Genomic DNA, 27,339 nt, shown 5'->3' on the forward strand with positions numbered 1-27,339 from the left:
GTACAGTGTGCCCCGTAGCACTCACTTCCGTCATCATGAAGTGCTTTGAGAGACTAGTCAAGGACCATATCACCTCCACCCTACCTGACACCCTAGACCCACTCCAATTTGCTTACCGCCCAAATAGGTCCACAGACGATGCAATCTCAACCACACTGCACACTGCCCTAACCCACCTGGACAAGAGGAATACCTATGTGAGAATGCTGTTCATCGACTACAGCTCGGCATTCAACACCATAGTACCCTCCAAGCTCGTCATCAAGCTCGAGACCCTGGGTCTCGACCCCGCCCTGTGCAACTGGGTACTGGACTTCCTGACGGGCCGCCCCCAGGTGGTGAGGGTAGGCAACAACATCTCCTCCCCGCTGATCCTCAACACGGGGCCCCACAAGGTGCGTTCTGAGCCCTCTCCTGTACTCCCTGTTCACCCACGACTGCGTGGCCACGCACGCCTCCAACTCAATCATCAAGTTTGCGGACGACACAACAGTGGTAGGCTTGATTACCAACAACGACGAGACGGCCTACAGGGAGGAGGTGAGGGCCCTCGGAGTGTGGTGTCAGGAAAATAACCTCACACTCAACGTCAACAAAACTAAGGAGATGATTGTGGACTTCAGGAAACAGCAGAGGGAACACCCCTATCCACATCGATGGAACAGTAGTGGAGAGGGTAGCAAGTTTTAAGTTCCTCGGCATACACATCACAGACAAACTGAATTGGTCCACTCACACTGACAGCGTCGTGAAGAAGGCGCAGCAGCGCCTCTTCAACCTCAGGAGGCTGAAGAAATTTGGCTTGTCACCAAAAGCACTCACAAACTTCTACAGATGCACAATCAAGAGCATCCTGGCGGGCTGTATCACCGCCTGGTACGGCAACTGCTCCGCCCTCAACCGTAAGGCTCTCCAGAGGGTAGTGAGGTCTGCACAACGCATCACCGGGGGCAAACTACCTGCCCTCCAGGACACCTACACCACCCGATGTTACAGGAAGGCCATAAAGATCATCAAGGACATCAACCACCCCGAACCACTGCCTGTTCACCCCGCTATCATCCAGAAGGCGAGGTCAGTACAGGTGCATCAAAGCTGGGACCGAGAGACTGAAAAACAGCTTCTATCTCAAGGCCATCAGACTGTTAAACAGCCACCACTAACATTGAGTGGCTGCTGCCAACACACTGTCATTGACACTGACCCAACTCCAGCCACTTTAATAATGGGAATTGATGGGAAATGTTGTAAATATATCACTAGCCACTTTAAACAATGCTACCTTATATAATGTTACTTACCCTACATTATTAATCTCATATGCATACGTATATACTGTACTCTACATCATCGACTGCATCCTTATGTAATACATGTATCACTAGCCACTTTAACTATGCCACTTTGTTTACTTTGTCTACATTCTCATCTCATATGTATATACTGTACTCGATACCATCTACTGTATGCTGCTCTGTACCATCACTCATTCATATATCCTTATGTACATATTCTTTATCCCCTTACACTGTGTATAAGACAGTAGTTTTGGAATTGTTAGTTAGATTACTTGTTGGTTATCACTGCATTGTCGGAACTAGAAGCACAAGCATTTCGCTACACTCGCATTAACATCTGCTAACCATGTGTATGTGACAAATAAAATTTGATTGATTTTTTTTATTTGATTTGATAAGAGATGTGCTTTGTTGTGGTAACGTTCCTAAAAATTAAAGCTAGGTTACAAAAGACATTCCTATAAGAATGCTGACATAACACCTAGTCTGGACCAAATAAAGACATCCTCTCTTTCAGTAGAGGATATCTGTGCCTCAACTTCACTGTTGTTTTGTTTTTAATGAAACATGGTTAAAAAATATGTGGGATTGAACCTGTAATATTAGGATCTCCAACTAGATCATTAACCCTCTTCACCACCAGTGGATATCTTTGTCCTTGCAGGATTTTTTCAGTCTAATATGGTCTATCAGGACACAGAACACATTTTCTGAATTATTCAAATGTTCCCATTCTCTTCACATGCTGTGTACTGTAACACTGCATATTATGATTTTTCTCTTTGCTATTGTATTTTTTGTTGTGTTCACAATTTTAATTGAAAACAATAACAGTAAAGTACTTAATTGTTACCCCAAAATGATTTGATATTAAGATTAAAACAGTTGCATTGGACCTTTAAATCAATAAAAGATTATTGCATTGAACATCAATATGTTTTTATATATTTCAGAATGGCTTTTGCTTTTATAAGAAAAGGTCCAATTATTTTCTTATTTAGTTTGATGGTTTGGAGCCTGTATTTAAGAAGCATATGAATTCGCAAGAATTCAAGTCACTTTAAAGGAAGCTCAATCAAACTCAAATCCAATTTTATAATACTTTCAACATGTGATGGAGAAAGGGAATCATCAAATACAGTTTTACAAGTACACAGCATGTGAAGAGGATGGGAACATCTTAATAACAAAAAAATGATGTTCTATGTCCTGATTGACCATATTAGCCTGAATGAACACTGCAATACAGATATCCCATGGTGGTGCAGAGGGACCCAATGAGTCCCACCATAATGCCAGCATGATTTAGGACTTCTAACCACTTTTAAACTACAGACGATCGTGTGTACTACAGTTTGAGCTACAGACTGGGTTATACTATTGGATTTGTCTATTTCGTCTGCCTCCGTAGATATCAACCATTAGTCTGTGTGATTAACAGGGGCTGCTAGAGTGGTCTTTGTGAGACAAGGGCAGATACCGAAGGGGCTAGGCCAGGTCTTTTATTTTACAAAAACGTCTGTCGAGTCTGAATGGTTTGAGATACAAACTATTAAAAGCTATCTAGGAAAAGCTGAGACTCTCACGAACATGTATAGAAATACAGCCGGTATGATGCATTTTGTGTCATATGATGTGGTAGTTTGTGTCATATGATGTGGTAGTTTGTGTCATATGATGCAAAATGCATCATACCGGCTGTATTTCGGTATTTTGAAAGTTATGTCTTGAAAACTTGATTGCTGGCATGCAAAACATGTTGGGACTATATCAACAAAGGACTAAGGAAACAAATACCAAAAGATAGTTTTGGGGTGGAATTTTTCTTTAAACATTGTATGAATCTCATCACAACTGAGCCTATTTAGTTTTTTTAGTAACCTCTCTCTTGTAATATACCCACACTGTTCCCATAACCAAATTAAATGTTCTGGGAACACTTAAAAGAAACATTCTATAATGTGGAAGGACCACCAGAGGGCAGGCTGGGCTCATGGATAGTAGCCCAACAAGGCATGGGAGACAAGGTAACCAGAGGCAATTAAGCACAGCTGACGGTACTAATGACATACTCTCCTTCCCCTATAAGAGAGAGAATGGAACCAGCAGAGAGAGGGGGGGAAACTATCTCTGGAAGATGGCCACTGAGAGAGAGGAGCTATCCAGGAAGAACCACTAAGACGGTGACAATCCCGTGACTTTTTGTTGTAGTTTAAAGATAAGCCTATTGTGTTCCTGTTTCATCTGGAGAAGAAGATGTATGTTGTTCCTTGGAAGATTTTCATTGATTATGTTGGAGTGTTTGTGTTGACCAAATGCCCTCAATAGAGAACTGTGTTCAATCAAGAAAACCTACTCCTGACTCGTTTATTCCACCTTCCCGCTTTAGAGTGACGCCCAATTACTTGGTCCGCTCACAATAAACATCCGCACAGCTGGACAGTTTTTGTGTTATGAGAACATTTGTCGTGACCTAACGTATTTTCTGGGAACTTTTTGTTTGCTGGTACCATGTCAGGTGAACAGTATATGATTGTCTGTGGAGAGAGACTACTCTGTGTGATTGACTCACCTCATAGTACTTGCCGTCTGTGTAGCAGCCACAGTTCTGGGGCAGGATGCAGCCTTTGCCGTTGAGGACGTAGCCCTGGTCACACTGACAGCCCTCCACACAGTCCTGGGTGCACTCCCTCTGGCCTCGGGCTGGGGCACACTGCGGCTGGCACACTGACATGCAGCCAGAGTAGTGGCTGTTGGCTGGGCATGTCAGCACTGAGGAAGGAGAAAATTAATCATGTCCTCAACGAAGATGTGGGTTAAGACCAAAATGGCACCCTATTCCTTATGTACAGTAGCGCACTAGACAGACATGATAAACCTTTTTTCATTTACCTTAATCTCTTCCTTAATAATATGACAAACTCCATGTAACCTTTGAGAAAGTATAAGTTATTATTATCTAGTAAGCTATTTCTATTGAAGTGTAGTCCCATGTGAGCCTCAATTATTATTGTGCTCACCACAGGGCGTGTCACTTCTCCAGCCTAACACGCGCACCCCCTGGGTCTGGCATGTGCTGGTGTAGATCTGCAGCCAGTTGCAAATAGTTTCTGGGGCGCCCTGGTCCAGGCACGTGTCCTGCAGACAGCTCTGGTAAAAGAATGCTGGCGCCACCTTGCTGTGACAGCGTGCAAACACACCACCGCGGTCCGCGATCAGCCCGCACAGACGCACTGCCTCGGGCTCCACAAACACGTACAGCCCGTCACCCAGGTGGAATCGGATTCCCGTGTAGCCCCCGCCTTCAACATTGATGCCTCCTCCCTCAACATTTTGGGCCCCATCTTCCACGTTGGCATCCGTGACAAGGAGAGGGGCGTCGACGGCGCCGAGGCCTCTCTCGACCAATCCACAACGTGGGCACGAGTCGCCGCAGCCTACCTGGCAGAAGGTGTCCCGATCGGCCCAGGCCATGCCCCAGTCGTTGGTGGTGAAGGTGGGAGGAGAGGAGAGTGGCATGCCCTGGCACAGGCCGCAGGTTGCGTTGTAGAGGCTTCTGGGCAGCGTGAGCAGGAGCAGGGTGTTCCAGTCGAAGGCTACCTTCAGGCCAAAGTCCGTCTCCAACACCAGCTGCATGCCGAAGGTGAAGATGTGGACCTTCCCTGGTCCCAGCTTCAGAGGCAGGTATAGACGCTCCTTATTCACCTAGGAGATAACATGAGAGAGAGTCATGGCTGTGTGTCTGTGTGTGTGCAGGGACGCCGTATAGGGGGGGAAAGTTAAGATGATTCTAAGGGCCTGTGACTGACAGGGGCCCTAAAAAATTATTAGAACATGAGGTTAATAATTTAATATTGAAAAAAATGTACCTATCATCATTAATATAATATTTTATTTACAATGTACAAATAAAACTAACAGTTTATTTTTATTTTCTTGTTTTTGGCTAAAAGTAAACATCCAGAGAGCCTCTGTTTACATGAAATGGTTCTGTCCTGCCCCCAAACTGTGCGGGAAAGGTACTTGCTAGCAGTGAGTGAAGAGTATCATGTCTCGCTTCCTAAAGAAAAATCTGGCTTCCATAAACTAAAAAAAAGACAGGAGAGAGAAAAGGGCGACAGTATGTTTATTTTTTATTTTAATTTTATTTTTACAGGGACAGTGCACATTAATCAACGTTTCAGTAAAAGTGCCGGTTTTAGCCAGCCAGCTCATTTTCAACCGCAGTCCCTGGGCAGGTTATGTGTCACCCAATTTTTCACAAAGGAAGGTGGGTGTAGTCCGTGAGTGGTGGAAATGAACCTGTTAGCTTAGTCCATAGTGAAATATGCTACTTTTGCTTCCCTAACATTAGTTACTTAATATTTTCACAGAAAATTCGGAGTGTTTACATATCGCTCCACTATTAATCGACATTTAAACAATGCAGGCAAACCTTTAGCAAGCTAGTCATACTAAATCAGGGATGCTGGCCTTCTAGGCAGAGTTCCTCTGTCCAGTGTCTGTGTTCTTTTGCCCATCTTAATCTTTACTTTTTATTGGCCAGTCTGAGATATGGCTTTTTCTTTGCAACTCTGCCTAGAAGGCCAGCATCCCAGAGTCGCCTCTTCACTGTAGACATTGAGATGGGTGTTTTTTGCAGGTACTATTTAATGAAGCTGCCAGTTGAGGACTTGTGAGCAGTCTGTTTCTCAAACTAGACACTCTAATATATTTGTCCTCTTGCTCAGTTGTGCACCGGGGCCTCCCACTCCTCTTTATATTCTGGTTAAAGCCAGTTTGCGCTGTTCTGTGAAGGGAGTAGTACACAGCGTTGTACGAGATCTTCAGTTTCTTGGCAATTTCTCGCATGGAATAGCCTTCAATTCTTAGAACAAGAATAGACTGACAAGTTTCAGAAGAAAGTCTTTGTTCCTAGCCATTTTGAGCCTGTAATCGAACCCACAAATGCTGATGCTCCGAATACACAACTAGTCTAAAGAAGGCCAGTTTTATTGCTTCTTTAATCAGCAGAACAGTTTTCAGCTGTGCTAAAATAATTGCAAAAGGGTTTTCTAATGATCAATAAGCCTTTTAAAATGATAAACTTGGATAAGCTAACACAACTTGCCATTGGAAAACAGGAGTGATGGTTGCTGATAATGGGTCTCTGTACGCCTATGTAGATTTTCCATAAAAAATTAGGCATTTCCAGCTAGAATAGATATTTACAAGCACTGTATTTCTGATCAATTTGATGTTAATTTAAAGGATAATGTGCTTTTCAAAAACAAGGACATTTCTAAGTGACCCCAAACTTTTCAACGGTACTGTACACACACACACAACACACGCACAGTCAAACGTTTGGACACACCTACTCTTTCAAGGGTTTTTCTTTATTTTGACTATTTTCTACATTAACAGTGAACACATCAAAACTATGAAATAACACATATGGAATCATGTAGTAACCAAACAAGTGTTAAACAAATGAAAATATATTTCATATTTGAGATTCTTCAAATAGCCACCCTTTGCCTTGATGACAGCTTTGCACACTCTTGGCATTCTCTCAACCAGCTTCACCTTGAATGCTTTTCCAACCGTCTTGAAGGAGTTCCCACATATGCTGAGTTGGCTGCTTTTGCTTCATCTGCGGTCCAACTCATCCCAAACCATCTCAATTGGGTTGAGGTCGGGGGATTGTGGAGGCCAGGACCTCTGATGCAGCACTCCATCACTCTCCTTCTTGGTCAAATAGCCTGTACACAGCCTGGAGGTGTGTTGGGTCATTGTCCTGTTGAAAAACAAATGATAGTCCCACTAAGCGCAAGCCAGATGGAATGAAGTACAGTTGAAGTCAGAAGTTTACATACACCTTAGGCAAATACATTTAAAACAGTTTTTTTTTTTTTTTTACAATTCCTCATATTTAATCATAGCAAAATGTCCTTGTCTTAGGTCAGTTAGGATCGCCACTTTATTTTAAGAATGTGAAATGTCCGAATAATATTTATTTCAGCTTTTATTTCTTTCATCATATTCCCAGTGGATCAGAAGTGTACATGCACTCAATTAGTATTTGGTAGCATTGCCTTTAAATGGTTTAATTTGGGTCAAACTTTTCGGGTAGACTTCCACAAGCTTCCCACAATAAGTCCGGTTTGTAAGCCTCCTTGCCCACACACGCTTTTTCAGTTCTGCCCATACATTTTCTATAGGATTGAGGTTAGGGCTTTGTGATGGCCACTCCAATACCTTGACTTTGTTGTCCTTAGGTCATTTTGCCACAACTTTGGAAATATTTGCTTGGGGTAATTGTCCATTTGGAAGAGCCATTTGCAACCAAGCTTTAACTTCCTGATGGATGTCTTGAGATGTTGCTTCTATATATCTACATCATTTTCCTTCCTCACGTTGCCATCTATATTGTGAAGTGCAGCTGTCCCTCCTGCAGCAAAGCACCCCCACAACATGATGCTTCATGTCTGGGATGGTGTTCTTCGGCATTCAAGCCTCCCACTTTTTCCTCCAAACATAACGTTGGTCATTATGGCCAAACAGTTCTATTTTTGTTTCATCAGACCAGAGGACATTTCTCCAGAAAGTACAATCTTTGTCCCCATGTGCAGTTGCAAACCATAGTCTGGCTTTTTGTTTATGGCTGTTTTGGAGCAGTTGCTTCTTCCTTGCTGAGCGGCCATTCAGGTTATGTCGATATAGGACTAATTTTTATTGTGGATATAGATACTTTTGTACCTGTTTCCTAAAGCATCTTCACAAGGTCCTTTGCTGTTGTTCTGGGATTGATTCACACTTTTCGCACCAAAGCACGTTCATCTTAGGAGACAGAACGTGTCTCCTTCCTGAGCGGTATGACGGCTGCGTGGTCCCATGTGTTAATACTTGCATACTATTGTTTGTACAGATGAACGTGGTACCTTCAGGCGTTTGGAAATTGCTCCCAAGGATGAACCAGACATGTGGAGGTCTACAATGTCTTTTCTGATATCTTGGCTGATTTCTTTTGGTTTTCCCATGATGTCAAGCGAAGAGGCACTGAGTTTGAAGGCAGGCCTTGAAATACATCCACAGGTACACCTCCAATTGACTCAAATGATGTCAATTAACCTATTAGGAGCATCTAAAGCCATGACATAATTTTCTGGAATTTTCCAAGCTGTTTAAAGGCACAGTCAACTTAGTGTATATAAACTTCTGACCCATTGGAATTGTGATACAGTGAATTATAAGTGAAATAATCTGTCTGTAAACAATTGTTGGAAAAATTACTTGTGTCATGCACAAAGTAGATGTCCTAACCGGCTTGCCAAAACTATAGTTTGTTAACAAGAAATTGTGGATTGGCTGAAAAACAAGTTTTAATATTTCCAATCTAAGTGTATGTAAACTTCCGACTTCAGCTGCATCGCTGCAGAATGCCCTTGGTAGCCATGCTGGTTAAGCTTGCCTTGAGTTTTAAATAAATCACTGATAGTGTTACCAGCAAAGCACACACACCTCCTCCTCCATGCGGAGATCATCCGTTCACCAACTCTGCGTCTCACAAAGACACGGCGGTTGGAACCAAAAATCTGAAATTTGGACACAGACCAAATGGACAGATTTCCACCGGTTTAATATTCATTGCTCAGGTTTCTTGGCCCAAGCAAGTCTCTTCTTATTATTGGTGTCCTTTAGTAGTGGGTTCTTTGCAGCAATTGAACCATGGCCTGATTTAAACAGTCTACTCTGAACAGTTGATGTTGGGATGTGTCCGTTATTTAAACTCTGAAGCATTTATTTGGGCTGCAATTTCTGAGGCTGGTAACTCTAATTAACTTATCCTCTGCAGCAGAGATAACTCTGGGTCTTCCTTTTCCTGTGATGGTCCTCATGAGAGCCATTTTTATTTTTTACATTTTATTTCACCTTTATATAACCAGGTAGGCTAGTTGAGAACTAGTTCTCATTTACAACTGTGACCTGGCCAAAATAAAGCACAGCAGATTGACACATACAACAGAGTTACACATGGAATAAACAAACATACAGTCAATAATACAGTAGGAAAATATATATATATTTAAAGTCTATATACAGTGTGTGCAAATTAGGTAAGATAAGGGAGGTAAAGGCAATAAATAGGCCATGGTGGCGAAGTAATTACAATATAGCAATTAAACACCGGAATGGTAGATGTGCAAAGGAGAAAGATAAATAAATAAATACAGTATGGGGATGCGGTAGTTGGATGGGCTGTTTACAGATGGGCTATGTACAGGTGCAGTGATATGTGAGCTGCTCTGACAGCTGGTGCTTAAAGCTAGTGAGGGACAAATGAGTCTCCAGCTTCAGTGATTTTTGCAGTTTGTTCCAGTCATTGGCAGCAGAGAACTTGAAGGAAAGGCAGCCAAAGGAGGAATTGGCTTGGGGGGTGACCAGTGAGATATACCTGCTGGAGCGCGTGCTATGTGTGGGTGCTGCTATGGTGACCAGTGAGCTGAGATGAGGCGGGGCTTTACCTAGCAGCAATAGGAAGCTGATTCTAGATTTAATTTTGGATTGGAGATGCTTAATGTGAGTCTGGAAGGAGAGTTCACAGTCTAACCAGACACCTAGGTATTTGTAGTTGTCCACATATTCTAAGTCAGAACAGTCCAGAGTAGTGATGCTGGACGGGCGGGCAGGTGCGGAAAGTGATTGGTTGAAGAGCATGCATTTAGTTTAACTTGCATTTAAGAGCAGTTGGAGGCCACAAAGGGAGAGTTGTATGGCATTGAAGCTCGTCTGGAGGTTAGTTAACACAGTGTCCAAAGAAGGGCCTGAAGTATACAGAATGGTGTCATCTGCATAGAGGTGGATCAGAGAATCACCAGCAGCAAGAGCGACATCATTGACATGTACAGAGAAGAGAGTCGGCCCGAGAATTGAACCCTGTGGCTCCCCCATAGAGACTGCCAGAGGTCCGGACAACAGGCCCTCCGATTTAACACACTGAACTCTATCAGAGAAGTAGTTGGTGAACCAGGCGAGGCAATCATTTGAGAAACCAAGGCTGTTGAGTCTGCCAATAAGAATGTGGTGATTGACCCCTCCTGTCTCAGCCTCCAGTATTTATGCTGCAGTAGTTTATGTGTCGGGGGGCTAGGGTCAGTTTGTTATATCTGGAGTACTTCTCCTGTCCTATTCGGTGTCCTGTGTGAATTTAAGTGTGCTCTCTCTAATTCTCTCTTTCTTTCTTTCTCTCTCTCGGAGGACCTGAGCCCTAGGACCATGCCTCAGGACTACCTGACATGATGACTCCTTGCTGTCCCCAGTCCACCTGGCCGCTGCTGCTCCAGTTTCAACTGTTCTGCCTTATTATTATTGGTCCATGCTGGTCATTTATGAACATTTGAACATCTTGGCCATGTTCTGTTATAATCTCCACCCGGCACAGCCAGAAGAGGACTGGCCACCCCACATAGCCTGGTTCCTCTCTAGGTTTCTTCCTAGGTTTTGGCCTTTCTAGGGAGTTTTTCCTAGCCACCGTGCTTCTACACCTGCATTGCTTGCTGTTTGGGGTTTTAGGCTGGGTTTCTGTACAGCACTTTGAGATATCAGCTGATGTACGAAGGGCTATATAAATAAATTTGATTTGATTTGATTGACAGAGTCGAAAGCCTTGGCCAGGTCGATGAATACGGCTGAACAGTAATGTCTCTTATCGATGGCGGTTATGATATCGTTTTGGACCTCAAAATGGTCAGTAATCTGTTTGTTGAGTTGGCTTTCGAAGACCTTAGAAAGGCAGGGTGGGAAAGATATAAGTCTGTAGCAGTTTGGGTCTAGAGTGTCTCCCCCTTTGAAGAGGGGGATGACCGCTGCAGATTTCCAATCTTTGGGAATCTCAGACGACACGAAAGAGAGGTTGAACAGGCTGGTAATAGGGGTTGCAACAATTTTGACAGATCATTTTTTAGAAAGAGAGAGTCCAGATTGTCTAGCCCAGCTGATTTTTAGGGGTCCAGATTTTGCAGCTCTTTCAGAACATCAGCTGTCTGGATTTGGGTGAAGGAGTAATGGGGGAGGCTTGAGCGAGTTGCTGTGGGGAGTGCAGGGCTGTTAACTGGGGTAGGGGTATTCTGGTTGAAATCATGGCCAGCCGTAGAAATGTGCTTATATTCAATATATTCTCAATTATAGTGGATTTATCGGTGGTGACAGTGTTTCCTAGCCTCAGTGCAGTGGGCAGCTGGGAGGTGGTGCTCTTATTCTCCATGGACATTACAGTGTCCCAGAACTTCTTTGAGTTTGTGCTACAGGATGCAAATTGATGGTTTTTGCGACTGCACTTGAAGAAACTTTCAAAGTTCTTGAAATTTTCCGGATTGACTGACCTTCATGTCTTAAAGTAATGATGGACTATCGTTTCTCTTAGCTCATTTAAGATGTTCTTGCCATAATATGGATGTGATCTTTTACCAAATAGGGCTTTCTTCTGTATACCACCATTACCTTGTCGCAACACAACTGATTGTCTCAAAATGAATTAAGAAGGAAATAAATTCCACAAATTCACTTTTAACAAGGCACACCTGTTAATTGAAATGCATTCCAGGTGACTACCTCATGAAGCTGGTGGAGAGAATGCCAAGAGTATGCAAAGCTGTCAGGGCAAGCTGTCTGTGATTTATTTAGAATTCAAGGCACACTTAACCAGCATGGCTACAACACCATTCTGTAGCGATACACCAACCAATCTTGTTTGTGCTTAATGGGACCATCTTTTATTTTTCAACAGGACAATGACCCAACACACCTGCAGGCTGTGTAAGGACTATTTGACCAAGAAGGAGAGTGATGGAGTGCTGTATCAGATGACCTGGCCTCCACAATCCCCCAACCACAACCCAATTGAGATGGTTTGGGATGAGTTGGACCGCAGAGTGAAGGAAAAGCAGCCAACAAGTGCTCAGCATATGTGGGAACTCCTTCAATACTGTTGGAAAAGCATTCCAGGTGAAGCTGGTTGAGAGAATGCCAAGAGTGTGTAAGCTGTCATCAAGGCAAATGGTGGCTATTTGTAGAATCTCAAATATAAAATATATTGTGATTTATTTAACACTTTTTTTGGTTACTACATGATTCCATAGTTTTGATGTCTTCTAGTATTCTACAATGTAGAAAATAGTAAAAAATAAAGAAAAACCCTGGAATGAGCCAGTGTCCAAACTGTTGACTGGTACTGTATGTTTTTTTTTATTTAATTTTTTTTAACAGGACAAATATAATGGGACACGTGCCCTTGTGCCACCTATGATCATGATGGCTCTGTATGTCTGCTTGTTTGTATTTGTTTGTTTGTGTGTGTTGTCGTGGTAATTTCCTGTATTACTAAATGAGGAGAGTTTACAAACCACACACAAGTCAGAGTTATACTTAAACTTTTAATAATATGAGCTTAACCATAGCCCTGTGACTCTCAGATCAATTCAGTGTCTATGAATGAATTCTGAAGGTGTCAACATAATGGCAACTGAGATCTTTTATAGCAAAGATTCACCCCTCTCAACTTACATGACAAACCACAGATCTCAGGAACTCTTCACAAAGGGCCTTTTACTTAAAAAATGAGTATCTCATAGCCAGATGGCATTAGCTATAAATTATCGTTCAGTTTGGTCTCTAAAACAAGATTCTAATCTCGTTCCTGGTACTTCATAGTACCAAAACATTACCTCACTATCTGGAATGCTTTTTAGGCTTTATTGGCCAAAGACATTGTAAATCTCCCCTGTCAGTGCTATCTCATTGAGGCCCATCCTCAGTGGAACACTGAACACACAATAGTCTACATATTCTATTCTGTCGAATAAAACAACCATTCTAATGCAATACAAAGATTATAAAATAATCTTACAAGCACTATAACATAATCTTGCAATTTTCCACGACATCTTCCCATCACATGGTATAACAGATACATTCACATATGAAGAAAAAGTTCAATTCTGACTTCTCCCTTTCTGATATTCTGCACATTACCAGACATGTAAAAGACAAGCCTGACCTCTCCCCTCTCTGGGCCCCAAGTGACTTTTCCCTAGAGAAGAAAGGAAAATACAACTGCCGACAGTATAGTCCAAAAAAAGACATCCTAAGGACAAGTATCTCACATAAGCATATTATGAAAGTAAATAAAACATTTAATTTAATGTTTAATGTTACCTAACTAATTCTGATTCAGCCATGACAGTGTGTGTGTGTGTGTGTGTGTTATATCTAGTGGGTGTGAGTGTATAGGATCAAGTGTGTGTATTGTGGTTTTCTCAGATCTTTGGGTTGGCTTGTGAACCCTTTCCAAATGTCGCTCAGGTCAGCCGTTCCTCTGAGCCCAATCCACCCCGATAAAAGATGTTGATTGAAATAAGATCCACCCTGAGCCAATCAAAGAGGAATTCACACTTTTCTCCGTTATTCTATAGGCTTGATTAGCAAATAACTCTCCCTTACACGTCCAACCACTGTGACTTTCACAATACATCAGTCACATTGGAAGGATGAATACGCACTGAAATTAAGACATAATAAGAACACATTTCCCCTGTCACTTTTCAGTTGGATTCTCTGAAAGGCATTGGTAAGATTATTGGCCTGTTCCCATTACTTACCACAGAGGTTTCTTCCTAATAAAGTCTTGACTGTGCCTCAAGAGTTTTTCACACTACTGACTCAAACCAAACCAAGCATTACTGAGCATTTCACAAAGGACAATGTGAAAGAAAAATATCAGAGCCGGCCCTCCCAGGTGGCGCAGTGGTCTAGGGCAATATCAGAGCCAGTACAGTTTGGTTCAGGAGGTAGTGTGAAAAGGGAGAGGTAGTGTGAAATCCACTCACCGTGATGGTGTGTTTGTAGCTCCGAGACACCTCAATCTCATAGCCGTAGACCTCCAAGATGAACCCTCTCACCCAGATGGCCTGCCCCGTGTCCCTCTCCTCGTTCCGGGCTGACAGCTTGAAGTGAGGGAAGGTGTCGCTGCTGCTCGTCTCAGGCTGGGTGGCGGGGCTCTGATCCCCATCATCCCCCACCACCCCGCCGTTGCACGCCGTCGTAGCCAGCCTCAAGGTACAGCTGCTCTGTAGCTCGAAGGGCACACCACCGAACGGAAGGAAGTGGCTGTAACCGGCAGCAACACATAGCGCCTCGGTGCGCGGCTGACAGAAGTAGAGGCCCTCAAGGCCCTCCTGGCAGTACTCGCCCTCCCCACATGGTGCCAGAGTGCAGTAGACGCTGTTGTCCGAGCCGTTGCAGTAGCAGCGCTCTTTGCACTCCCAGTCGGTCCAGAAGGTTTGGTTGGTGGTCAGCTGCCGGCTGCCAAGGTCGAGGCAGCCGCAGTCACTGCGTGCCACGCACTGGCCATCGCGCAACGCAAAGCCCTCCTCGCACTGGCAACCCTCCTGGCAGGGCAGTGGGCACGGCTCGTCATGCTCGTCAAGGCCGGCGCAGGTCAGCTGGCACGCGCTAGTGCACTCATCGAAGTGACTGTTCTCTGGACAGGGCAAGGCTGCGGTGGGGGAGAGAGAAAGAAAGAAAGAGAAAAAAGTAGAGAGATAAAGACAGATGTCGAACAGAGACAGAAACAAGAGAAACAAAAAGAATTAGCAGATTCAATGCGTGGTTCATAAAGGAAAAATACATGGTTAGTCAATTACTCAACAACATTCCAAGGTGGTGGTGGTGAGGGGACTAACTCACGGCAATTGGTAGCACTCCTCCAGGCGGCAAGGCCCACCTGGGCGTCCTGACAGGCTGAGGCATACGCCTGCAGCGAAGAGCAGAGCGCCGAGCGGTTTCCCTCCCGCACGCACATGTTGTACAGGCAGTTCCGGAAGAAAGGTGAGGGGTTGACGGCACCGTGGCACGCCAGGAAGGAGCTGTTCCCCGGGTCGTTGATGTTGCCGCACATCCATGGGCTCTGGTAGAGCCGCAGGTCTGTGCACATGCGGTACAGGTCGTCGCAATCGCCGTTACATGTCAGGTCGTCGGCGATGGCCCGCCATCCTTCGGTAAAGAGTTCGGGGGATTCGGCCAGACGGCCGTTGGGTAGACGGAGGTCGTCGCTGGCGTTTCCGTTGAAGAGGCCGCACAGGCCACAGGTAGCGTTGTAAAAGAGGGTAGAGAGGGAGATGTTGAGGAAGCCCTGGCGGGTGTAGCGGACTAGGACCAATCCGCTGGACTCCACCACGGTGGCGTTGCCCGGGGCGCGGTAGATCATCAGGGTCTCCAGAGGGTGGATATAAGGTAGTAGTACCGGCTCACCGTTCAGCTGGGAATTAGAGACATCATAACATTGTGTCACAGACTGGTAAGAGCAGGGTAAATTCATTTGAATTCAATCACTTTTTGACAGCATCCCTTTTGATTTAAACAAGATTTTCCATACATGTTTGCCCATGGAAGAAGTGGTCAGGAAGTTACTTTTTGGACCTGAATGCAAAAACCAGGAGATAAAGGTGCTCAAAGTTGAACCATTTTGCATATCCCACCATATCTTGAGACAACCATGTCTTTATCACTGTGAAAGATAAATGGTTGAGTTTGATATCATTTAAAAGTTTACAAAACGGGTTTGTCAAACTATTTTATAATAATTTCTTTCAAATATATATATATATATATATACACACAGCATTATTTTACCTTAAACGTCAATTTTCAAACATTTAGTAAATTCTGATTGTTTTCATATTCACGTATGTTGTAGTTTAGACCCTACTTTACATCATCTGTGGGTTTTTTTTGTGCCTGCCATTGGTTGATACAACATGCTCTTGAATACAGGGTGGGCGTCATTTCGATCATAGAAATGTAATTCATAGATTGGACCTATCCCTTCAGACAACTGCAATTTAGCTAGTACACCATTGAAATTGAATTTACATTTTTACTTCAATTACTACAACAAAGATGGCCGCCGAATCACCCACCGTTGAATGTCAACTTAAATGGTCATGTCTATTCTATTATCTATATTTCTATGATTTCAATAGGTTTCCTATGGAAGATTGACAGTATTATTTGAAACAAAAGATATTCCCATCCATAGTCAACATTCTCTGATGTGTGGACCTCCAACCATCTTTGTGGTACCATTTGAAAGTTCAAATGTAAATGCTTTTAACATTTTTGTAAATGACACCCATCCTGAGCATGACACCCATATTCAAGAGCGTGTTGAGAGCAACCAATGGCGAGCACAACACAAGGTGATGATGTAAAATTAAGTGTAAGCTACAACATATGCGAATATGAAAACTCTAGTTCATGTGTTTTTAGATCATTGATGTTTAAGGTTAAAAAAAATACTAAAAAATATGTCCAAGAAAAATGATCAAATAATTTGACAACCCTGTTTGTAAGCTTTTAAATCAATCTCAACTGTTTATCTTTTCCAGTGATGACGACATGACATGGTGGGGTATAAGAAATTGGTCAACATTGTCCCTTTCTGAGCACTTATACCATTGGCAAATATTTATGGAAGGTTTCATTCAAATCGAGAGGGGTGTTGTCAAAAAGCGATTTAATTGAAATAGATTTACCCGGCAGCAACATTCAATTACTGTAATGTAGTGTTGGGATATACATATTCCAGCTAAATTACTTTGAGCATGAGAAAGGTATCTCATGATGACATTAGACTTTCAGGGCGAGTTTCCCAGACTCATAATTAGCCTATCCCTGGTGTAAAATTATGTCAAATGGAGTTTCTCCACTGGAAGTGATTCTTAGTCCAGAAGTAAAGTTAGCCTAGGTCTGGAAACCCGACCGGCAACGAGGCCCACAATACTGATGCTTTCTGAATACATTTTCAACAGAATCTTTACAGATCTCTTTATCTGTCTGGAGACTCATACGTTTTCTCTCAATCATAAGACTGAGGTAGTACCAAAATAGCCTGGTCCCATACTGTATGTTTTGCATGACAATGAACAAACACAGAGACAAGTTGGCTAAAGCACAAACAGACTAGAGCACCAGGCTATAATACTGACCTTCACTGTGTCAAAGTCCGATCCACCCATCTGGGCCTCCAGGTTGGCCACCCTGACCACCACGGGCCTCATCCAGGCCGGACCCTTGTTCACCAACCGCCGGCCCATCTTCACCTCCACAGCCGACACGTTGGCCGGCGTCGGCCCGCACGACCTCAGCAGGTAGTAGGAGCTGTCGTCCGGAAAGAACATGGAGGCCCCGTCGAAGGAGGCCGTCACAACGTTCTGGCCCAGAGAACACACTCCCTCCCTGCGGGGGTAACAACCCAACAGGCCGACCTCCGCCACACACACCTCGCCTTCTCTACACGAGTCGTTGAAGCAGGAGACTTCGCCGTTGGGCCCACAGACACAGCGCAGGGTACACTCTCTGGCCTCACCAGTGGGGCCCGCCCAAAAAGTGTCGTTGAGGGGGTAGTAAAGGCCGTCACGCTCGCAGCCGCAGTTCTGCCGCCGGACACAGCGGCTGCCACTCAGCACGTAGCCCGGGTCGCACTGGCAGCCCTCGGTGCAGGGGTGGGCACAGTACAGGTGAGCGGTGAGGTCTGAGCAAGAGGCCGGGCAGGCACTGGTGCACACCTGGTAGTGGCTGGACTCAGGGCATGTCAGGGCTGGCAGCAAATCAAAGGAGAAAGAGGATGTTATATTACAAATTATATTAATGAAACATTGTTATGCTGTTATGTGTTAAATTATTACTACTGTAAGTTATATTATGATATTGTGGGGGCAAAGAAAGAATGAGAGATAAAGACAGCTGTTGGAGTAAGCAATATTAACCACATCTAACAGAAACATCAAATTACATCTTTATTTTAGTGATAAGTAGCTATGAGTCCCTTTCATGTCCAAACAAAACCATTCCTACCCCGACATATGTGGGAGATACATGTGGGACAGAAGAGCACCTACCACAGAAGGTGCGTGATCTCCAGGGTCGTATGGTGACCCCCAGGGCTTGACAGGCTAAGGCATAGGCCTGGATGGCCTGACAGAGGGTGGTAATGTTGTCCCTGTTGCTGCACATGTCGTAGACACAACTATAGACGAAGGCCGTGGGGTCCACCACTGCCCTGCAGTCCCTGAAAGGCCCGTCTGTCTTGTTGATGAGTCCACAGTAGTCCGGGCGGAAGTAGAACGCCTCGGTCAACGGGTCACAGATACTGCAGTTCTGAGCGCAGCCATCCGTGCAGCGCCAGTCAGCATCCTCTGCCCGCCAGCTGCCACCTAGCTCCACCACGCTCTCGGCCAGCGAGCCGTCGGGCAGCACAGGGTCGTCAGCAGGGTCATCGTTATAGTTACCACACAGGCCGCATGTGTTGTTGAAGTAGGAGCTAGGCAGGGAGATAGAGGCATAGTGCTGCCCGTCGTAAGACACCAGGAGGCCAAAGTCGGTCTCCAGGGCGACAGCAACACCTGACTGGTACACCCTGACCGCACCCAGCTGGAGTTGGACTGGCAGTGTCTTTACCAGCCCATCCACCTGGAAAAGAAAGAGCTAGGAGATTCAGGGTGGATTATGGAGTTTAGTACCACGTAAACACCATATTCGATAACCAATAGAGAGGTACACAGAATCTGCTGGTCTTACCTGTCAAACTACCTGATCAGACCACTTTTATGTACCTAGCCTCACCTGTACAGTGCCCTGGCTGCCCTTAGGCAGGGTGACGCGGTGGCCGTACACCTCCACAGTGACGTCCCTCAACCAGGATACGGAAGCCACGCCGCGGTTCTCGTTCTTTGCCTCCACGCTGAAGAAGGGCAGGCCGGCCACCTCCCAGCATGGCCGCGCAAGCAAATAGGAGCAGGTGCCCTGGAAGTGGTAGAGGAAGCCGTCAAAGGTATGGTAGTGTGGGTCACCGAAAACCACGCAGGTGCTGGTGCGCGTGGGCTGGCAGTAGAAGGCACCCTCCTGCTGCTCGCATGTTTCCAGCTGGCCGCATGGCGCCTCCTGGCAGAGCACCTCATTGTCCAAGTCTAGGCAGCGGCACCGCTGGGAGCACTGATCAGACAGCCAGAAGATCTCGCCGCGGCGATAGAACCGCCCTAGGAGAAGATATGGACATTCCTAATGACTATGGGGTCTTCCCGAACCTAGATATTTGTCCAGTGTGTCAAGTCTTTGTTATGTTCCACTTCATACTCACCATTGTAACTGCAGCCATTGGCTGGGTCTATCAGGGCAGTGTCTATACGGAAGACCCAGCGGCCAGGCAGGTTAACATTGGTCGTCTGCTCGATTTCAACCACGTCATTGGAGCGGGACCCAGGCAGGTTGAGGAAGTGACCAATGTCTCCTCCATTAAAACCTGACTGGAAATGGGAGAGATGGGGAAAGGCAAGTGAGGAGGTTATCACTTACTTAGAGGTGGGAGGCATCAAGATTGATCTGCTGTATTTCAGCTATATCTGGGGGGTTGGTCTTCTGTGTTTTAGAGGTCATAGGTGGGACTTCATGATTGGTCTGATATGGTTTTAGGGGAGGTATATGGGACATCATGGTTGGTTGGTTGGTTTGGTGTGTTTTAGGGGTAGTACATGGGGAAATGTGATTGGTTTGATGTGTGCCGTTGGTGGTATATGTAGGTTATCATGATTGGACTACCTGTGCTGTGGTTCCACCTAAACCAGTCAGAGGGTCTCCTCCACTTGCAGTGCCTGTGCTCCAGTTGATCTCTCCATAGTTGAACATGGAAAAGCATGACAGACCATCTGATATCAATACAGCCTGAAACGTGTTAACCTATAGAGAGGTGAGAATATGCAGACATAGTAAGTTCAATATGAGCCCAAAGAGAGAGAAAAGAAAAACCCTGAGTGAGACTAAATAAACAAAGATTCACCACCTGGCAGAACGGACCTTTTAACCTAAACAATTAACCATCCATTAGACTAAACAAATACTTACCTAGAGGTTCAATGAGATTTCTATTTGAGGCAACATTTACCTTCAGTTCTGGCTATGGATCACAGACACACATGATTTTTAAAATTTCTTCTGGGATAAATGGTATTGTCAGTGGCCATCGTCAACTAAGGCCACATACTGTAGAACCCCAATTCAGGTACCATCTCTTTTCCTGTGTGTGTGCCTAGAGGTGTTTTGAGTGTGGAGCATAATAATCCCTGTGATTAGTGATTGTGGTTATTTTACCGGGGTGGTCTGACTGCCTCCGTAGAAGGTGACCTGGTGCCAGGTTGTGATGAAGATCCAGGTGGCTGTGAAGGTGGGCATGTTCTTGAAGTACTTGCGGATGTCTTGTGAGGCCCGCTCCAGTAACTCTGGGTCTGCGCTCTCGCGGTAGTACACGTCTCCGCGGATGCCGTTGTGCACGTCTGCCCATAGTGGGGCGATGAAGGATCTGCTGTCACTCAGGGGGAAGGCCTCGGGGGTGAACTGGCTCACCTGCACGTTGAAGGAGATCACACCGTTGTTGTTGACCTGCAGAGATTGAGAGGGAGGCACGGTCCTGATTGATGTGTTGATGAACAGATTGGTGATAAAAATAACAATTAATCGTTAGGTGAATGATATGGTGGATTAACATTTCTCTGAGATATTTGCCATTATTGAAGGAAAGAAGGGTATATAGGAGCTTACATAGATTGATCGATAGGGGTTATTAAAGAAAATGAATGGCATGAGTATAATTATTTCAGTGGAACTTCCATCATCCATCTTGGGTGTCTCCAGATCTCGGTGGACGGGCCCATAAGGGTACATGATCTCTTGAGAAAGAGCTGAAGGAAGAAGGAGGGAGACAATTGTAACAGATCTAGCAAAGAAGTGAGAACAACTGGTCAAATTTTTATATAGACTACTCATATCATCTGAGACATTTTGGAGAATTCAATCAAGATAAGATCAATGTTGTGCTTGTTAAACCAGAAAGAAAGGGAAAATAACTTATGCCTTCTAAACATACAGAACTTTTACTCTTTCATAACGGTCTATAAGACAGAGGTCATTGAGTAATTTGCTCTGATACCTCTATATAAGATACAGAAAACATGTGAATCAGAATGGGATCCAGGTCACTCACCTTCTCTTTGAGTAAAGAAGCTAAAGAGGTGGAACAGAATGACTGGAGTGCCTGGCCTGAGCATCCTAGATGGAGGAAAGAGAAAGAGGGGATTGAAGTAAGTCCACTGGGGACAATGAGAGTGAGAATAGTTCATTCAGGACAAAGCATTTAACGAGAGTTATTCAGGAAGGGCTTGTTGATTGAGTTTTTCGGATTCTTCCATAGCCATAGACCCCCAAAACCTCATGAACAACAGCGCCAGCAACTAAAACCTATGTCTTCTAGGAGGCTGATACCAAAGAAGGGTCAAATGACTCACAGAGACAACTTCTCATAAACAGGAGCATTTAACAAGAGCACTGGGGAGCAAGGGAGTACCGGCCAGCCGGTCGACGACGACGACACGTAACTTCTTTAAAATCAGTCTCCCATGTCTCCCTTGGGAGTACCCCTTTCTCCCCGCCGCGGTGGCCCATTAAAGGAGCCCTGAAAAGGCCCCATTATGCATTCAGGAACAATGTGTCAGGATCACATTCGCCTTGCGGTCCCGTGTGAGTGGACCACGGTGGGGCTGTGCCCTCTCAAAGCCATGGACCCTGCGGCCCAACCCAAGCCTCTCCGCTCCAGAGTCTCCTTGATGGGAGCTGGGCCTGGGAGCTCATTACGTCTGTTTGGGAGCCATGTCTTGTTGGCTAAAGAGAGGGGAGCGTAAACAGTGGAGCACTAATAGCTTTAATTGAGCAGGCTTGAATTGCTAGGGTTCTTACTGTGGCCCTCTGGGGTTGCGTCGGTGCCTGGCTTGGCCGGCTTCCCACTGCCAAACCAGAATGTACAGCCAAGTCCATCCAAGGGAAAATTCCTGATCTAATTCAATTCAACATTTGATTGAATGGTAGCTGAATGTTGATTGAATGGTTGTCGTCAATTGAATGTAAAAATATCATTTAACGTTGTGTCCTCTCTGATTTGTGCCTGTAAGACGCTTGGAGAAAGTCCCAAAGGGGTTCAATGGTTACGGTATTACTTCATTACTGATTTGAAAAACCAAAACTCAAGGTACTTTTTTTGCATAGGTGTTTTTTTTATTGCCTTTGAAAGTGATCACAGAGAATAGCATGTTTTATTCATAATGGACAATGTTAATTGATATCCATGCCCATTGTTCTACATAATCAAAATTAAGCGTTTGTAGATGTAGTTTAAAAAAACTTCATTTATAAAACTAGATCTATGTAAAAAAAAAAAAAAATGTAATGTATTAGTTCATGTGGCTCTTGACCTTTTTGCTAAGAATGAGAGACAGTATCATATGCAACATTCTGGGCACAAACTGGTTGAACCAACATTGTTTCGAAGTAATTTTACAACATATTGTGACGTGGAATCTATGTGGAAAATATATTGGATTTGAAAAAAGTAATCAACGTAAACTGGGGGAATTTCAACCATAGGATTATGTCATCATTGTAACCCATTTTCAACATAGGCAAACCTTGTATAAAATATGTTGAATTTGTACCTTTGAATCAATGTCAGACCTTCAATGTTATATCCACTATCAGAAAAAACAAACAACCGGCGAGGCAACACATCCTACTGGAGAGTTGATCTATTTACAGCTATTTGTTTGGCTATCCATCCAGGATTTTAACCAAGCCCTGGTTTAGCTTTGTCACTACTAACAATGTGTTATTGTGAGAATGATTATTGAGAGATCTCTTAATAAATGAATATATTTCACTGTTGCTATCGAAGTCATTCCTTTTTTGATATATTGTATTTTAGTTTTAGTTTTTTTATGTCACACTTGCGCAGACCCAAGTTCCCATCGTATCCACACTCAGTGTTGTTTCTAATACTTGTAAGACTCTACCCCATATGACAAATTTTGTTTTATTTCTGTCTAAAATAATGAAGCAGTATATTCTTCCATTCTCTTAACGTTGGAGTATCATTTGACTCCCAGTATTTAAGTAATGGCATCTTCAGTTTGTCACAAAAATAATATTGTCCAACCCACTGGGTATCTCACCGCACCCCCATTTGCCATGTCTTGGAATATGCAGATGGGTGGATTAAAAGTCAATTTACATTGTCAAACTTCTGACATCCAACTTTCTAACTCTACCTTTAACTTTTGGACTTGACAGCTCTCGCAGAAGTTATGAATTATTGAGTTAGTGTTAGTTTTACACTTAAGACATGACTCTGACATTGTTGTTTCTAATTAAAGCATTTGTATCTTTAAAAATTATAAACTGGTTTGGTGTGTACTCATTTTGTGAGGGCTGTGAGGTGTTTACCAGGTTTATTTGGCATAAAATAGTATGCTTTTTTTAGTTTAACCTGAAGCTGTTGGCTCTCTTCAAAAGTAAAATATCATATACAGTGGGGCAAAAAAGTATTTAGTCAGCCACCAATTGTGCAAGTTCTCCCACTTAAAAAGATGGGAGAGGCCTGTAATGTTCATCTAAGGTACACTTCAATTATGACAGACAAAATGAGAAAAGAAATCCAGAAAAATCACATTGTAGGATTTTTAATGAATTTATTTGCAAATTATGGTGGAAAATAAGTATTTGGTCACTTACAAACAAGCAAGATTTCTAGCTCTCACTGACCTGTAACTTACTTCTTCTTTAAGAGGCTCCTCTGTCCTCCACTCGTTACCTGTATTAATGGCACCTGTTTGAACTTGTTACCAGTATAAAAGACACCTGTCCACAACCTCAAACAGTCACACTCCAAACTCCACTATGGCCAAGACCAAAGAGCTGTCAAAGGACACCAGAAACAAAAGTGTAGACCTGCACCAGCCTGGGAAGACTGGATCTGCAATAGGTAAGCAGCTTGGTTTGAAGAAATCAAGTGTGGGAGCAATTATTAGGAAATGGAAGACATATAAGACCACTGATAATCTCCCTCGATCTGGGGCTCCACGCAAGATCTTACCCCGTGGGGTCAAAATGATCACAAGAACGGTGAGCAAAAATCCCAGAACCACACGGGGGGACCTAGTGAATGACCTGCAGAGAGCTGGGACCAAAGTAACAAAGCCTACCATCAGTAACACACTACGCCACCAGGGACTCAAATCCTGCAGTGCTAGACGTGTCCCCCTGCTTAAGCCAGTACATGTCCAGGCCCGTCTGAAATTTGCTAGAGAGTATTTGGATGATCCAGAAGAAGATTGGGAGAATGTCATATGGTCAAATGAAACCAAAATATAACTTTTTGGTAAAAACTCAACTCGTCGTGTTTGGAGGGCAAAGATTGCTGAGTTGCATCCAAAGAACACCATACCTACTGTGAAACATGGGGGTGGAAACATCATGCTTTGGGGCTGTTTTTCTGCAAAGGGACCAGGACGACTGATCCGTGTAAAGGAAAGAATGAATGGGGCCATGTATCGTGAGATTTTGAGTGAAAACCTCCTTCCATCAGCAAGGGCATTGAAGATGAAACGTGGCTGGGTCTGTCAGCATGACAATGATCCCAAACACACCGCCCGGGCAACGAAGGAGTGGCTTCGTAAGAAGCATTTCAAGGTCCTGGAGTGGCCTAGCCAGTCTCCAGATCTCATCCCCATAGAAAATCTTTGGAGGGAGTTGAAAGTTTGTGTTGCCCAGCATCAGCCCCAAAACATCACTGCTCTAGAGGAGATCTGCATGGAGGAATGGGCCAAAATACCAGCAACAGTGTGTGAAAACCTTGTGAAGACTTACAGAAAACGTTTGACCTCTGTCATTGCCAACAAAGGGTATATAACAAAGTACTGAGATAAACTTTTGTTATTGACCAAATACTTATTTTCCACCATAATTTGCAAATATATTCATAAAATCCTACAATGTGATTTTCTGGATTTTTTATCTTCTCATTTTGTCTGTCATAGTTGAAGTGTACCTATGATGAAAATTACAGGCCTCTCTCATATTTTTAAGTGGGAGAACTTGCACAATTGGTGGCTGACTAAATACTTTTTTGCCCCACTGTACCTGTTTAAGTTCAGAATTGGTATTATCTTCTTTACCATGTAAAGATTTTTTTTTTTTTTTCTAAAATAGAAATGAATACAAATCAATAACTAACTCAGATTTAACTTTTGCAGAGTATGAGACTATCATTCCCCTAAAGGACATCTTAAATGCATCCCAAATTATGTAGGGGGTCAGCTTTTCTCTGTCCTCTAGGTCTACATCTGTAATACAAAATTCATTTTTGTTTTCATTTACACATTTAATACCTTTTGGGTCTTGAAGATGCAATCTGTTCATTCTCCATATTCTGTCACTAAGTGTATTTTCTGTGGGTACGATACAGGAGAATGATCCAATATCACTATACAGTGCATTCAGAAAGTATTCCAACCCCTTGACCTTTTACACATTTTGTTAAGTTACAGCCTTATTCTAAAATGTATTAAATTGTTTTCCCCCACTCATCAATCTGCACACAATACCCCATAATGACAAAGCAAAAACAGGTTTTTAGAAATGTTTGCATATTGCCTCGATCTTGACTAGTCTCCCAGTCCGGACCAAAAGGCTCCTTAACAGCTTCTACCCCCAAGCCATAAGACTGCTGAACAATGTAATCAAATGGCCACCGGACTATTTACATTGACCCCCCCCCCCCCCATTTGTTTTATACACTGCTGCTACTCACTGTTTATTATCTATGCAGTCACTCAACATCTATCTCAACATGTACAAATGACCTTGAATAACCTGTACCCCTGGACATTGAATCGGTACCGGCACCCCTGCATATAGCCTCGTTATTGTTATTTTGTGTTACTTTTAATTATTCTTTACTTTAGTTTATTTGGTAAATATTTGGTAAACTCTTCTTGAACTGCACTGTTGGTTAAGGGCTTGTAAGTAAGCATTTCACGGTACGGTCTACACCTGTTGTATTAGGCGCATGTGACAAATAAAGTTTGATTTGATTTGAGTCCGTGCCACTGAAAAACATTCCCACCACAGCATGATGCTACCACCACCATGCTTCACAATAAGTATGGTGCCAGGTTTCCTCCAGATGTGATGCTTGGCATTCAGGCCAAAGAGTTCAATCTTGGTTTCATCAGACCGGAGAATCTTGTTTCTTAGTCAGAGTCATTAGGTGCCTTTTGGTAAACTCCAAGCGGGCTGTCACATGCCTTTTACTGAGGAGTGGCTTCCGTCTGGCCACTAGCATAAAGGCCTGATTGGCGGAGTGCTGCAGAGATGGTTTTCTAGAGGGTTCTCCCATCTCCACAGAGGAATTCTAGAGCTCTGTCAGAGTGACCATTGGGTTCTTGGTCACATCCCTGACCAATGCCCTTCTCCCCCGATTGCGCAGTTTGGCCAGGTGGCCAGCTCTAGGAAGAGTCTTGGTGGTTCCAAACTTCTTCTATTTATGAATGATGGAGGCCACTGTGTTCTTGGGGACCTTCAATGCTGAAGACCTTTTGTGGTACCCTTCCCCAGATCTGTGCCTCTCCTCGACACAAACTTGTCTCGGAGCTCTACGAACAATTCCTTCGACCTCATGGCTTGGTTGTTGCTCTGACATGCACTGTCATCTGTGGGACCTTGTATAGACAGGTGTGTGCCTTTCCAAATCATGTGCAATCAATTGAATTTACACAGGTGGACTCCAATCAAATTGTAGAAACATCTCAAGGATGATCAACGGAAACAGAATGAACGTGAGCTCACTTTCAAGTCTCATATCAAAGGGTCTGAATTCTTACGTAAACAAGGTATTTCTGTTCATTTTTTATACATTAGCAAAAATTCTAAAAGCCTGTTTTTGCTTTGTCATTATGGGGTACTGTGTGTAGATTACTGAGAGAAAAAAAATGTGGAAAAAGTCAAGGGGTCTGAAAATTTTCCGAAGGCACCGTATCATATATTTTAAAACCCAGTATATTGTTGAGTGCATTTTTGTAAATCAAAATGTAGTCAATTCTTGAATAGCTTTCCTTACTTTGAGACAAAA

The 27,339-nt window shown here is 43.8% G+C and overlaps 1 protein-coding gene across 3 annotated transcripts in view; it reads right to left on the reverse strand.

Annotated features, from left to right (window-relative positions):
• Positions 1 to 27,339, reverse strand: part of LOC115136082 (alpha-tectorin-like) — a 49,645-nt gene that overhangs the window by 16,471 nt on the left and 5,835 nt on the right. For all 3 annotated transcript variants that reach the window (XR_003864567.2, XM_029671483.2, XM_065023785.1), the window contains 12 exons: positions 21,370 to 21,434; positions 20,928 to 21,067; positions 20,481 to 20,768; positions 19,932 to 20,069; positions 19,474 to 19,639; positions 18,960 to 19,372; positions 18,236 to 18,806; positions 17,324 to 17,934; positions 15,024 to 15,594; positions 14,165 to 14,832; positions 4,319 to 5,003; positions 3,871 to 4,070 (listed from right to left, as the gene is read on the reverse strand). Coding sequence is in view for 2 of the 3 variants with exons in the window: in XM_029671483.2 (XP_029527343.2) it covers positions 3,871 to 4,070; positions 4,319 to 5,003; positions 14,165 to 14,832; positions 15,024 to 15,594; positions 17,324 to 17,934; positions 18,236 to 18,806; positions 18,960 to 19,372; positions 19,474 to 19,639; positions 19,932 to 20,069; positions 20,481 to 20,768; positions 20,928 to 21,067; positions 21,370 to 21,433 (4,515 nt within the window). In the remaining variant the exon portion in view is untranslated. The remainder of the gene's footprint in view (positions 1 to 3,870; positions 4,071 to 4,318; positions 5,004 to 14,164; positions 14,833 to 15,023; positions 15,595 to 17,323; positions 17,935 to 18,235; positions 18,807 to 18,959; positions 19,373 to 19,473; positions 19,640 to 19,931; positions 20,070 to 20,480; positions 20,769 to 20,927; positions 21,068 to 21,369; positions 21,435 to 27,339) is intronic.

The sequence above is a fragment of the Oncorhynchus nerka genome, linkage group LG10, assembly GCF_034236695.1.
Source record: "Oncorhynchus nerka isolate Pitt River linkage group LG10, Oner_Uvic_2.0, whole genome shotgun sequence".
Lineage (NCBI taxonomy): Eukaryota > Metazoa > Chordata > Actinopteri > Salmoniformes > Salmonidae > Oncorhynchus > Oncorhynchus nerka.